Below are 12,754 nucleotides of genomic sequence, written 5' to 3'. Positions count from 1 at the left end.
GTGGCCAAAGAACTCAGGGCATCACACTAGAACTCCTTGTTGATAGTCTCACACTCGGGACAACTTTATAGTGCACAACAGGATGAAGCCAGTTTAGTATCCTCCTGGGCTTCCTCTTAACCCGACATGTGAAAAGGAAACTGTTCACTCTTCACATGAAAACTGATGAAAAAGCTCAGTTCCTGGAAACCCAGCTTCCGTTGCCAGTGGTGATCCGCCGCTCAAAATTTGGGTCAGTGCAAAAGAAAAGTTCATGTTTAATTTCTGTGACAAATTTAAAGCATGTGCCCAGCATAAGTGGTCATAACGTGACTTCTAGGGAGTGATCTAAATTTATCAGCTGCACAGAAAGCTGAGTGGAAGAGCAGATTAGCCCAATTTAAAATTGGAAGGCTGCACCTTTCAGAATTTTCAGGAGGAATAGTAGTAAATTCTTATGAAAAGCAAGTATCAGACCTTAAAATTATTGATGGGAAGTGCAATGTTGAGGTTTTTTTGCACTGAAAAAAAAAGCTACCTCTTTTACAAGAACAGTGTTTTTGACCTATCAGGGAACTGACAACTAAGAAGAGAAAATGACAGTATTGCACCTGTAGGGGGTATAGCTCAGTGGTAGAGCATTTGACTGCAGATCAAGAGGTCCCCGGTTCAAATCCGGGTGCCCCCTCTTTTCACCCTTCTACCAACACAAACTGAAATTATGTTTATTGGAGAGAGGCAACTGAGCGTAAGGTGAAAATGACCCCGAACTATAAATAGACAGCTCTGGCTCTCTGAGAACTGCAGGATGAATGTGCTGACAGCAGTAGCTTTCTAAATAGATTAACTCGTGCCATGCAAAGGCAGCAACAGTAAAATGATCTTACAAAAGCTGGGGGGCAAAAAAGAAATAAGGCAACACAAGGCTTAGTTTGTAAGACATGGAGGAATACAATTTATTTGAGTAAATTCCATATTAAACTTTATGAAAAGAAAAAAAGACTACGGCATGAACACTTGTCTTACAAACAACTTGAGTTGATATATTTATATGTATGTACAATTTGTCTTGTAATGGCATGCTACAAGGACATGACCCTTTAATTACTGAAAACAACAACAAAAAAAGAGGCAGACATAAACAGTCAGAAAGTTTTTTCCTCCCATTTTTACAGCTCACGCGTATGAAAAAAAAAAATGCAGCTTTCCAAGCACAACTTTCTACATGTAAAAATAAGACAAAGAGGAGAATAATTGAATAATTGGGGGGTGGGGGCAATAAAAGGTTGAACAACATTGCTCTGGTAGGTTTTGAGTGCTGCTGTACACGGTTGCTTCACAGCATCGCCAGCCGAACTAAAACACAACATATGATGACACACCACTGCAGTGACAACATGAACCCTCTCAGGTTATTTTACATTTTTCGAAAAGTTGCACCAGTCACAAGCTTGAGGCTGGGCACAGTCATCTGAAGAGAGTACATACACCCAAATTTAACAGCTTTAATTGCCACAAGGGTAAACAAGACTGCAATATATTAATCCTCGAATTATCGATAAAAAGGTATGCATTCACGAGAAAGGCTACAACATATTCCTACATATTAGAGAGGCCATCTTCTGGCACCTACAGTAGCTGGTATCAACCTTTAGAAAGGAAACAGATGAAATGTACAAGGAAGGTAAACCCTTCATGAATATCACACGGCTGGCTACAAATCACACCGAGGAGTACAAAAATCGGACTTTCATACGCAGCAGCTCAAAGCACTCGTGTCTCTTCCAGCTGCTGAACACTACCATGTGAGCAAAATAAATAAGTGCTTAAACACGGTTAATATAACAGTAAAGACATGGAAAAAACATTGTAAACCAGGTTATTGCGGAGCAGGTGTTTAATATTCCAAACACATTCAGAGAGTTCACTCGACACCTCATCCTCGTCTTGAAAACGTAGGAATGAGAACGGAAAAAAAAGTCCACATCTGAAATGGCGCTCCTTCTCCGTGACTTCACACACGCAGGATCTCCAGGCAGTTGTTATAGCAGATGGCGATCCAGTCCGGCTGCGTGGAGGCCCACTGCACGTTGTTTATCTCGCCTTCGGCGGTGTAGGCCAGGATCGGGTCCTCGATGGCCCGTGGCATCTGTTGGATGTCCCAGATCAGGGCCTGGTGGTCGTCAGCTTAGAGGAGACGGAAAGAAAAGGGAACAATAAAATGTAAACAATCAATTAATGAATTTTTAAAAAAAAGAACAGAAAAGGAAACCCGGGAAGCAGGCAAAGCAGAGATATCGGTGCTGAGGTGGAAATAAAATGTTTAAGTGCTTCCTCTAACATAATTATGCCAGGGCTGGGCAAAATAACTTTAAAGAAAATGTAACAAAATGAGCACACTGCTAATATTGAATTTTCTTAAAAGCAGCAAAGAACAGTGCACCTTTCTATCCAGACCCTGGCTTAAAGCTGGAAAACTGCTGTTCTGATCTATTCTGACGTGATGATGTGCGGCAGAGTCATCTTAAATCGTGAATCGAATCTTTGTTATACTTTCTACAGCAACGAACACAACATTTGGATAACTGCTGCACTGAATATTTGGCCTATCCACGGGCTTTTTATGACCGATTTTATTAACTTAATCACTGACATACTGACAACAAAGAGAAGGTTGTTTCAGTTACCACAAAAAAAGAAAAAAAACTAAATGGGAAAGGCAAAGCACTCTTCTTTAAAGAGAAGTCTCGCCCAACACACTTTTAGAAAACTAAAGTGTTTTTATTAAATATCGTTTTGTATTTCTGCCCAAACTTATTTTAAGTAGACAAATGTTGGTTTTGGTGTTTAAAGTAAAATCATTACACTTTGTTAAGGTCATGGTTTACAAGACAAATCAAACCATTTATGCAATATTTCATGTCCTAAAATACGTGAGACTCGGTACAGAAAAACCACCCATAAAGAAACAGCCTGACACTGTCAAGAAAAGGAATTTCCGATAATTCTAATGTTTGTTATCTCAACCTCACGGTCTGCAAAACATCTACAATAAACTGTAAATAGAATAGAATAATCATTTAATTGTCCCACAAGAGGAAATTTGGTAAATAAACCATGCACTATTTCGCTCCATATCCTCATCCAGCAAACATTTTGGCTATAAGGGGAAACCCCCGCTCACGGCGTGGGGAGTGAGTGCAACATTCAGTATTTATCTATTTGCATTTTTCCTAAATCAAAATAATTCAAAGAACGGACACAGTTTGCTATTTCAAATTAAAAATTCTGAAGAAACGAACAAAGACCGATCAAATCTGTTTTTGCATGTTAATCTAGATGTTTTGACATTTAAAAAGAAATCTAAAAAAAAAAAGTTTTGTAAAAAAAAATGTGAAGACAAATAAATGAAAGTGAACTTTGGGTTTTTGCATGCTGTGTCGCTTGTTTTCACTGTTGCTTGGCAGTAGGTAATGCACCTCCCTTGCTCAAATATGGTCGAAGCTGTTTGCCAAATATCATAAAACCACAAAAATAAAATAGCATGTTATAATCTTTTACATAATGCACCAATTAAACATTTCATGGCCCCTAACATCAGAAGCAGGACATACGACTACAGTCAAAAGCCTCAATTATAGCCCGTTACAGACATGGACAGGTGGAGATTTGATGGCCAAATAATCATGACTGTTACACTTTTTTGTAGTGTGCTTGAAGTCTGCTGCTTATGGTAGATGGAGCGTGTTTGTAGTTTGTGGAAATGGAACAACAGTATTTAATGGGCCAAGCACAACATTTCACAAATTTCCCACTGAAGGATAAAGCCCCACTAAATGGTTAAATTACCCACACGTAGTTTTTTTCATATTGTATATGTCGCTATTTGTCTTAAGCATATCAAAATACAAGTGAATGACTTTGTAGCATGAGTCCTGGTTTTCTGTTTCTAAGAAAAGGTAAGTTAATATTACAAATCAAAATCCAGCATATTGGTATCTTACAAGCCTTTAAAAACACAAATATAAACTTCTAGTTAAACACTGAAGTGTGTTATTTTACGTCTTAGCGGTACCTGAGATCACACATCTCCGTGAGTGGTTCTAATTTTACTGAAGGCCTGCTTGCAGTTTGCTTACCTGCGGTGCAGATGTGACATGAGGAGTGCGGTGCCCACGCGATGCCGTTAACACAAGCGCGATGGTTGTTCAGCCGAGCCACTGGAGTGCAGGGCACGCGTACATCCAGGATAACCACCTATTAAACAAAAAGATTTCAAATTAAATAATAATAAAACTATTTTCCTCAAACAGATAAAATGTGGCCTGATGTTACAAAATGGCTAAGGTCTTTCTGGGAATCTCCTTCTGCTGAGGTATTTAATGGAAAACTCTGGAAGAGGTACTTTGATAATTACATGCCCCAAAAAATCTAAATGTTACTTTTTTTGCTCCCTAAAACAAACAAACAAAAAAAAGTGTTATAGTATTTTAAAGCAAACCCACCTCCATGCCGTCCATGGCCATCGTGGCCAGGTAGTTGGGGTCCTGTTTGTTCCAGCAGAGACGGAGGAGCGGGTGGTGCTGGGGGTCCTCGTAGATGATGGTGCTGTGCTCGAGGTGTCGCAGGTCAAACATGCGGACGGATCCATCGGCTCCAACAGAGGCGAACATGTCTCTGCCACCTCCTGCACGGCTGAACGCGATGTCATACACCTGCAGAGACAAACAGCTGGATTCAATTAAATATTCCTGTGCATACACAGCAAAACAGGGATCACCTCTGGGCTCCAAACACACACACCTCTTTGTCGTGGGCGATCAGCTGGGTCTTCACGTGTCCAGACACAAGGTTAACTCGTCCCAACACCTGGCCGGTTTCCAACCCCCAGATTGTGCAGGTGGTGTCAATACTGGAAGTACCTGCAGAAAAAGCAACAAAGCTTAACGATTTCAAAGGTCACAAAAGAAAGAAAAACTACATTCAATTTAGTAACTCTTTACAGTTTATGACATACTGGGTTACTTACCAAGTAGATTAGGATCGACTTCATTCCAGTCAAAGGAGGTGAGGGGAGCGCAGAAGTCTGAGTTCTTGTTGTTATTCAGCAAACATTCAAGACGTGTTTCTGTGTCGCTGACCTGCAACACAAACCCAAGGACTTATACAACAAGTGCTACCAGCTAATGTGCCACCAGCCAGCCTCCAGGACGAAAAAAATCTTTTAGTCCTTTTACATGCAGTTGTGCATTTCAGCAGCAGACAAGTTAAATAAGGCTGGAAATACCGTTTTTACTTTTGCTATGAAAACATAAAAAAAAAAAAAAGACCAAATGCATCTTCTTAAAAGTCCTCAACAATTCACAAATGTAATATTTCCTGCTTTTAAAACAGCTGGATATGTTTTTAGCAACTAAAGAGGATTAAATCATGCATTTGTTCCATGAGGTAATAGTTAGAACAGCGGGACACTTTCAGTTCATAATAAAGAAGTAAAATGTGGGTCATTGATGTGTTATTAATATATATTTTTTTAACAACAGCAAAGCTCCATAGCGCAGAGACACAAAATAGCTCTTATTTGTTAACACAATTGGCTGTCTGATCCTCCAGTTACATTTGTTATCTGCTCATTTTATCTCCTAAGACTTTAACAAGCAGAATCGTGCATTCATTTCATCCCAGTTAAATTAATGCAAATTCTTCTTCGCCCCACAGGCTCTTACATTTAATCAGGTGACTTACTCCCCGTCTGTTTTAGAGTACAACTTAAAACATAATAGTAGGTATTAAAAATATTTAATGATCACTCTAAAAGCCAGTAGGTCATAAAGAGATGTCATCTTGATCTCTTCCCTGTTATTCTTCATCTTTCAACTGCTGCTTTTAGAGCACAGCAGCTCATCTCTCTCCATCTCACCCTGTCTCTAAGCATCCTCTTCTGTCACACCAACCCTCTGCATGTCCTTTCTCATTACATCTACGAATCTTCTCTCTGTAGTCCTCCTATTTTACTCCTGTCTAGCAGCTCCATATTCAGGCCTCCTTTGACCAATATTCGCCATCACTCCCTATGGACATGTCCAAACCATCTCAGCCTTGCCTCTTTAAATCTGGCTCCAAACCACTCAACCTGAGCTTTCCCTCTGATGTACTCATTTCTAATCATGTCTAATCTCACTATCACTCTGTAAACCTCCCCTCTCACTCCTCCTATCCTTGTGCTACAAATCACCCCTGAAACTCATCTCCACTCCCTTCCCCCTGCCTGCACTCTCTTCTTCACTTCTCTTGCCTACCTATGCTGCTTGCGTCTTCATTGTTACACGTGTCACCCTCTCATTCACTCACATATATTCTGTTTTGATTCTTCTAATAATTTAATCTTCTCTAGAACATACCTCCACTTCTCCAGACTCTCTTCCACCTGCTCCCTTCTCTCACTACAGATCACGATATCATGTGAACATCACAGTCCATGGATGCGCCTGTCTAACCTCATCTCTCAGCCTGTCCATCACCAGTGCAAACAAGAAGGGGCACAGAGCTGATCCTCACCACTATCACGCTGTACTCATACATGTCTTCCAACACCCTCGTTCCTGTGTGGCGACCCCTTTGCTCACAACATACTACTCTAACCGTGTCTTGTTTGCCGTTTTCTTTTAAATCACTTTTGGAAACTCGCGGTTTTAATTCATATTATCTATTATATTTTACTTGTTCTCTTTGTAGCGTTCAGGATTTTCCTATATAAAACACAGTTATCTGTATTCTTACCCTCCAAATGCGCAGGTAGTCCCCACTGGTGGCCAGCAGGTCTGGATAGACCCCCTTCGTGTCTGGGATCCACATGATCTTGGTGGTGGGGTAAGGGTGGTCAAATGTGTTCCTGCAGACAAACTCTGAGCTCTCTTCCTCCAGACCCACCAGCTGAACCTGTGCAGGAGGGAAAACATCTCCTGTCATATCAAACAGACGACCTGATATATCGGGAATGAAACCAAATGACTGTTCCCAAGGGGGTTCGGAGTTAGAATTATCCATTTATAGTGGCGTTACTAAGGGATATTATTAGTAATACACAACAAAAGACGCGCTGGTTATTAACACATATGCCCACTGTTGTTGTTTTAGTTTTACTGGTAAATAACAACAGATCGGACATTGTTATTGTACGCTAGGGCAGCTAGCATTAGCATTAATTCGTCAACGCTGCGTTAGCTGCTGGCGGCCCAAACCACACTGCGCACCTTGTTGTTGTATTCCTCCACGAAGCTGCCGAGAGCCAACCGAAACCGTTTGTCCGGACGGACGCTCCAGTTCATGGCGTACACCGTCCATGGCGCTTCGTATTTGTAGATTTCTTTTCTTTTGCCGTGAAGAGACATCCCCCCTCGAACTGCAGCCAACACACCAGCGTCAGCGAACTGCGATTTAAGTAGTCCCACAAGCGAAGTTCGACCGCTTCTTTAACTTGTATGAACAAATGACGGCAGACACGGCGACAGCGGCTATTTAAATGAGCAAATCTTGTCTGAAAGCAACGTTTACCACCACGTTACTTAACAAAGAGTACCATCGCTGGCTTCAACCTGAAGAAAAGGTCAAGTCACACGATATCCAGATGACTTCCGGTTAGTATTTCCAACATAAAAGCCCCTCTACTCTTGAATTTATTGGCGGTCAGCGAAGAAGCTTAGAGATGCATTACCGCCACCTGCTGGTTGGATGTAAATAGCGGGTGATTAAAAGGTGGAAACTGCTGCTCCCTGTAACGCCTGTGCTTCTTCCCAGGTTAAACTAAAACGAAACTAAAAGCTAAAACTAGTTGTGAAAAATAATGTTGTTTACTAAAATAAATATTTAAAAAAATAGACTTTTGAGAAATAATTAAAACTGAAACGATTTTGTGAATGTGGAAACCAAACTGAAACACTAATCAAGTTGTCCAAGTTGAACCAGTGTTTGAAAATGCTGAAATAGAGCAAATATTTCCTCATTTTTCTTCCCAAAAATTTCCCGACAAACATACAATCCATCATCTCATCACAAATGCAATTTCCTTTTACATGCGGAAAAAGTCGAAGAATGTTAGTTACTTTGCCTTTCTGGGGACAGCAACAGTACGTCAATGAGTCTAAATCACCTATGAGTAAATTGTCTTTAGTAATATCATATTCATACAGCTTACAGCAATTTATGTTAAATCAAGATATGAAGTATCCATTGTTTTATCTGTATCTATTCCTAAACAAATGGAATTCTTGGCTTTGGATATTAAAATAGTAAAGTCTCTTTCTATAACAGTTGTTGGGTGCTATAGGCCTCCGTCTGCTGTAAAGGAAACTTTATTATCTCTAAAGCATCTTCTGTCCAAATTAAAATATAACGAACTTCTATTGGCCGGAGACTTGAACTGGGACTGGCTGAATATAGCTTCTGATGAATTTAAATCCTTCTGTGACTCTGTTAATCTTAGCCAGTTGGTCAACCTACCTACAAGGCCAAATATAAAGAGTCCTGACAAATCTACTTTGATTGACCTAATTCTAACAAATGTCCCTCATAAGTTTCTGTCTCTAGGCGTGATTTGTAATGATTTAAGTGATCATTGTGTAGTTGCTACCAGTAGGAACACTAAAATCCCTAAATGTAAACCGCGTATCATCTGTAAAAGAAATTTTAAAATATTTAATGAGCAAGCGTTTCATTATGACTTGTCTATGGTAAATTGGGAAAACTTGAGTCTGATACCAGACATCCATCTGGCTTGGGCTTATTTTAAAGAAATTTTTATGAAGATTTTAAATAAGCATGCACCTGCCAAAAAATTTAGGGTCAAGGGACGGGAGAACCCTTGGTTTTCATCGGAATTATCAGAGTCCATCCATCAGCGTAACGTGGCATGGGCAAAAGCTAGGAAAAACGATTCCCTGACTGACTGGTTAGACTTCAGGAAATTAAGAAACAAATGCACGACACTTATCAAGAAGGCTAAGTCAGAATATTATTTATCTGTTACTACAGAAAACCTCAATAACCCTCAGAAATTTTGGAAAGTAATTAAGTCCTTATCTATAAATAAAATATCACAGGCTCTTCCAAAATTCATTTTAAAAGATTCTGTCCCAGTTTATGACAGAACTGAGGTCTTAAACAGCTTTAACAAGCACTTTGTAGCTACTGGTTTTTTATTTAACTCTGTTGGAGCAGCCCCCATGATTCCCTGCACAGAACCCCAAACATATATTGGGGAGCTTTTTGATTTTTCTCCTTTTTCTGTCCAGGAAGTGCATAAAGCTCTTAAAGCCTTAGATCACAGGAAACCCCCAGGGCCAGACTTAATAGAGCCCTATTTTCTGAAAATAGCAGCTGATTACATTGCACAACGTCTTACGATCCTTTTTAATCTTTCAATCCAAAATAAAGAAATTCCACTTGTTTGGAAGTCTGCTTTTGTTACGCCAATATTAAAAGGAGGCGACCCGGCCATTTTGACTAATTACAGGCCAATATCAAACTTGTGTGTTTTGGCAAAAGTCCTTGAGTCTCTCGTCAGTGAGCAATTAAAAGAGTTCTTGTACTCTAATGAAGTTCTTTCAAAACTACAATCTGGGTTCAGCATAGTGCTGTCACGGCTGCCACAAAAGTGATAAATGACATACTTGTTGCTCTTGATAAAAAACAGCACTGTGCTTCTCTCTTTATTGACCTGTCAAAAGCTTTCGACACTGTGGATCACGCCATTTTAAAGCATAGGCTTCTTTCTTTGGGGCTGTCTAGACATGTTGTCTCCTGGTTTACTAATTATTTGAGTGACAGGACTCAATGCATTAAATGTGAAAATCTGTGCTCAGAACTTTTGAATATTCACACTGGGGTGCCACAGGGTTCAATTTTAGGACCTCTGCTGTTCATCATGTATATAAATGATTTGGGACAAAATGTGTCCAATGCTAGTATGCATTTTTATGCTGATGACACAGTTATTTATTCCTTTGGCTCAAACTTTGAAAAGGCAATAGAATCGTTGCAGAAAGCTTTTGACGTGGTTCAGCACACACTTCTGGAGCTGAAATTGGTTCTCAATGCTGAAAAGACAAAGCTAATGTTGTTTTCGAACATGAAGAGATTTCCTCAAACTGTCCCCTTGGTGTCCACTCTTGAGGAAAACCTCATAGAAGTGGTGCATACGTATAAATATCTTGGCTTTTTAATTGATGATTCTCTGACCTTTAAACCTCACATAGACAATCTTGTGAAAAAACTCAAACTAAAATTGGGATTTTTCTTTCGAAACAAATTTTGCTTTTCTTTTGAGACAAAAAAGCGTCTTGTAAATGCTACATTTTTATCTGTTTTAGATTATGGTGATCTGCTGTACATGAATGCTTCCGCCCAGTGTCTTCATAAGATTGACTCAGTTTATCATGCCTCCTTACGGTTTATTACAAACTGTAGGGCCTTGACCCATTGTTGTGATCTGTACGCTCGAGTGGGATGGCCTTCGTTGTCCTCCAGGAGGTTTGCTCACTGGTGCATCTTTATTTATAAGGCCCTGCTTGGACAAATGCCCACCTACATTTGCGATCTGCTCACACGGAGAAGTACTGTTTCTTACAGCCTGCGTTCAAGCGATCTTTTATTGCTCAATGTTCCATTTGCCAGAACTGAACTGGGAAAGAGGGCTTTTACTTATGCTGCCCCTTTCACATGGAACATGATGCAAAAAGACTGGAAGATAGCAGATCTTATTTCATTAAATGCTTTTAAGTCCAGATTGAGAGAGCCAGAGAAAAATGTTTTTAAAATGTAATTGTTATTTATAATATGTATGTAACTTTGTAATTTCAACGTGTTGTCGCCTCTTGGCCAGGACTCCCTTGCAAAAGAGGTTTTTAATCTCAATGGGACTTTCCCTGGTTAAATAAAGGTTAATAATAATAATAATACATCTATCAAATAATGTATGACATTTGCAACGATTGCTTTCTTCTCACTCGTGTGCTTTTGTTGTACAATGGCATAATAAGGACTACACTACATTTTTCATAATGCTTAATCAGCATTCGCACTGATTTGTTAATGTGTAATGTACTGCAGTATTTTTTGTGCAGTTACATATATATATATATACACACACACACACACATATATATACACACACACACACACATATATATATATACATATATATATATATGTATATATATATATATATATACACACACACACACACATATATATACACACACACACACACATATATATACACACACACACACACACACACACACATATATATATATATATATATATATATATATATATATATATACACACACACACACACACACACACATATATACACACACACACACATATATATATATATATATATGTGTGTGTGTGTGTGTGTGTGTGTGTGTATATATGTATGTGTGTGAGTGTGTGTGTGTGTATATATATCACTCATAATAATCTGACAATACTATAATATTGGCCATATTATATTTACATTACCACAGGGAGATGATTTTAGTCTCATGAACAACATTAGCTAATTGTTATTTACTAACTAATCTTGAAATGACTGTTCAGTACAGAAATGAAGCCCAACAATCATGTTTTACAGTCCTGTGGTCTCAGCCTCAGATACTCAACTGATCAAAGTGATGTCATGACAAAAATGAATGACCAACAAAACATTTTTTTCTCCTTCATTTATGTCACATCTCCTTTCTCCTTCATGCATGTAACGTTTCTCGCGATTAGTATCATGGTTGCTAGGCAACCTGAACAGCGAGACGAAGGCTAGACCGTCCCATTTCACAAGCCTCTCACTTCTGCACTTCTTAATAATAATAATAATAATAATACATTTTATTTAAATAGCGCCTTTCAAAGCACCCAAGGACACTGTACAACAGATAAAGATAAAGATTCTTGTACTTATAGTACGCACCGTACGTAGTACGCGTAGTGCGCGTAGTGCGCGTACTTCAAGCGTGCAGACCCTGAATTGGGACACAGCCTACGAATTTGGACAGCCTTCGGCGCGTCGCTGTGACGTAATCGGTCTACAAATGCGGCCTCAGGAGGATGTAGCCCTTGAATTTGGACACGACCAGCGTGTACTTACTCGGCCATCTTGGAACGCACCCCGCTCTTTGATCCTTTGATCTTCACAAAGGACCATTCTGACGTCACGGTCGACTTCACGCTCTCTGCTAGTCCTTAAATAGGGAGCTCCTTTAACAGTTTACATTGGAGCATTTTCAGAAACAGCCAGTTGTTTTAGACAAAGCTAATACGTATTTAACCTGTGACACGGTGCTTTAAACCTTTAAAAAAATGCCACAGGAGTCATTAAATAACTTATCTTCTGGAAGCGATAGTGGAGATGAGTCACTAAGAGTGCAGCTTGAGGCTAGTGAGATGAGACTGTCTCAAATTCACAGAGACGTAGTGCTTCAATTTGAGCACAACCGTAGAAGAAATGCAAAACAAAGGGAAGAGCTCAAAAATATTAAGAAAGAAAACGCAGATCTCATGCAAGAGCTCAAAAATAGTTGGAAAGACAACGCAGATCTCAGGGAAGAGCTCAAAAATATTAGGAAAGAAAATGCAGATCTCAAGCAAGAGCTCAGAAATAGTAGGAAAGACAACTCAGAACTCATGGAAGAGCTCAAAAATATTAGGAAAGAAAACCCAGATCTCAATCAAGAGCTCAAAAATAGTAGGAAAGACAACTCAGAACTCATGGAAGAGG

At 39.4% G+C, this 12,754-nt stretch overlaps 1 protein-coding gene and 1 non-coding gene across 2 annotated transcripts; one reads left to right on the top strand and one right to left on the bottom strand.

Annotated features, from left to right (window-relative positions):
* Window positions 1-595: 595 nt before the first annotated feature.
* trnac-gca (transfer RNA cysteine (anticodon GCA)) lies at window positions 596-667 on the top strand. The gene has a single exon. It is a non-coding gene; the product is annotated as a tRNA-Cys (tRNA).
* A 239-nt stretch (window positions 668-906) lies between these two features.
* dcaf7 (ddb1 and cul4 associated factor 7) lies at window positions 907-7,643 on the bottom strand. Its single transcript, XM_026164206.1, has 7 exons — window positions 7,233-7,643; window positions 6,760-6,918; window positions 5,009-5,120; window positions 4,783-4,901; window positions 4,485-4,694; window positions 4,119-4,236; window positions 907-2,166 (listed from the first exon to the last, which is right to left on the bottom strand). Exons 1-7 carry the CDS (start codon window positions 7,368-7,370, stop codon window positions 1,994-1,996), a joined length of 1,029 nt encoding a protein of 342 aa, XP_026019991.1. The 5' UTR covers window positions 7,371-7,643; the 3' UTR covers window positions 907-1,993.
* Window positions 7,644-12,754: the final 5,111 nt, after the last annotated feature.

Source organism: Astatotilapia calliptera, chromosome 4 (assembly GCF_900246225.1).
Source record: "Astatotilapia calliptera chromosome 4, fAstCal1.2, whole genome shotgun sequence".
Taxonomy (NCBI): Eukaryota; Metazoa; Chordata; class Actinopteri; order Cichliformes; family Cichlidae; genus Astatotilapia; species Astatotilapia calliptera.
This window is presented reverse-complemented; position numbering and strand designations above follow the sequence as displayed.

Excerpts from the sequence above, each read along its gene's own strand:
- dcaf7 (XM_026164206.1), bottom strand. The coding sequence starts at position 7,370 with ATGTCTCTTCACGGCAAAAGAAAAGAAATCTACAAATACGAAGCGCCA. Across the intron at positions 4,695-4,782 it reads TGATCGCCCACGACAAAGAG|GTGTATGACATCGCGTTCAG; the intron begins GTGTGTGTGTTT and ends TTGTCTCTGCAG. Across the intron at positions 4,237-4,484 it reads TGGCCATGGACGGCATGGAG|GTGGTTATCCTGGATGTACG; the intron begins GTGGGTTTGCTT and ends TTTGTTTAATAG.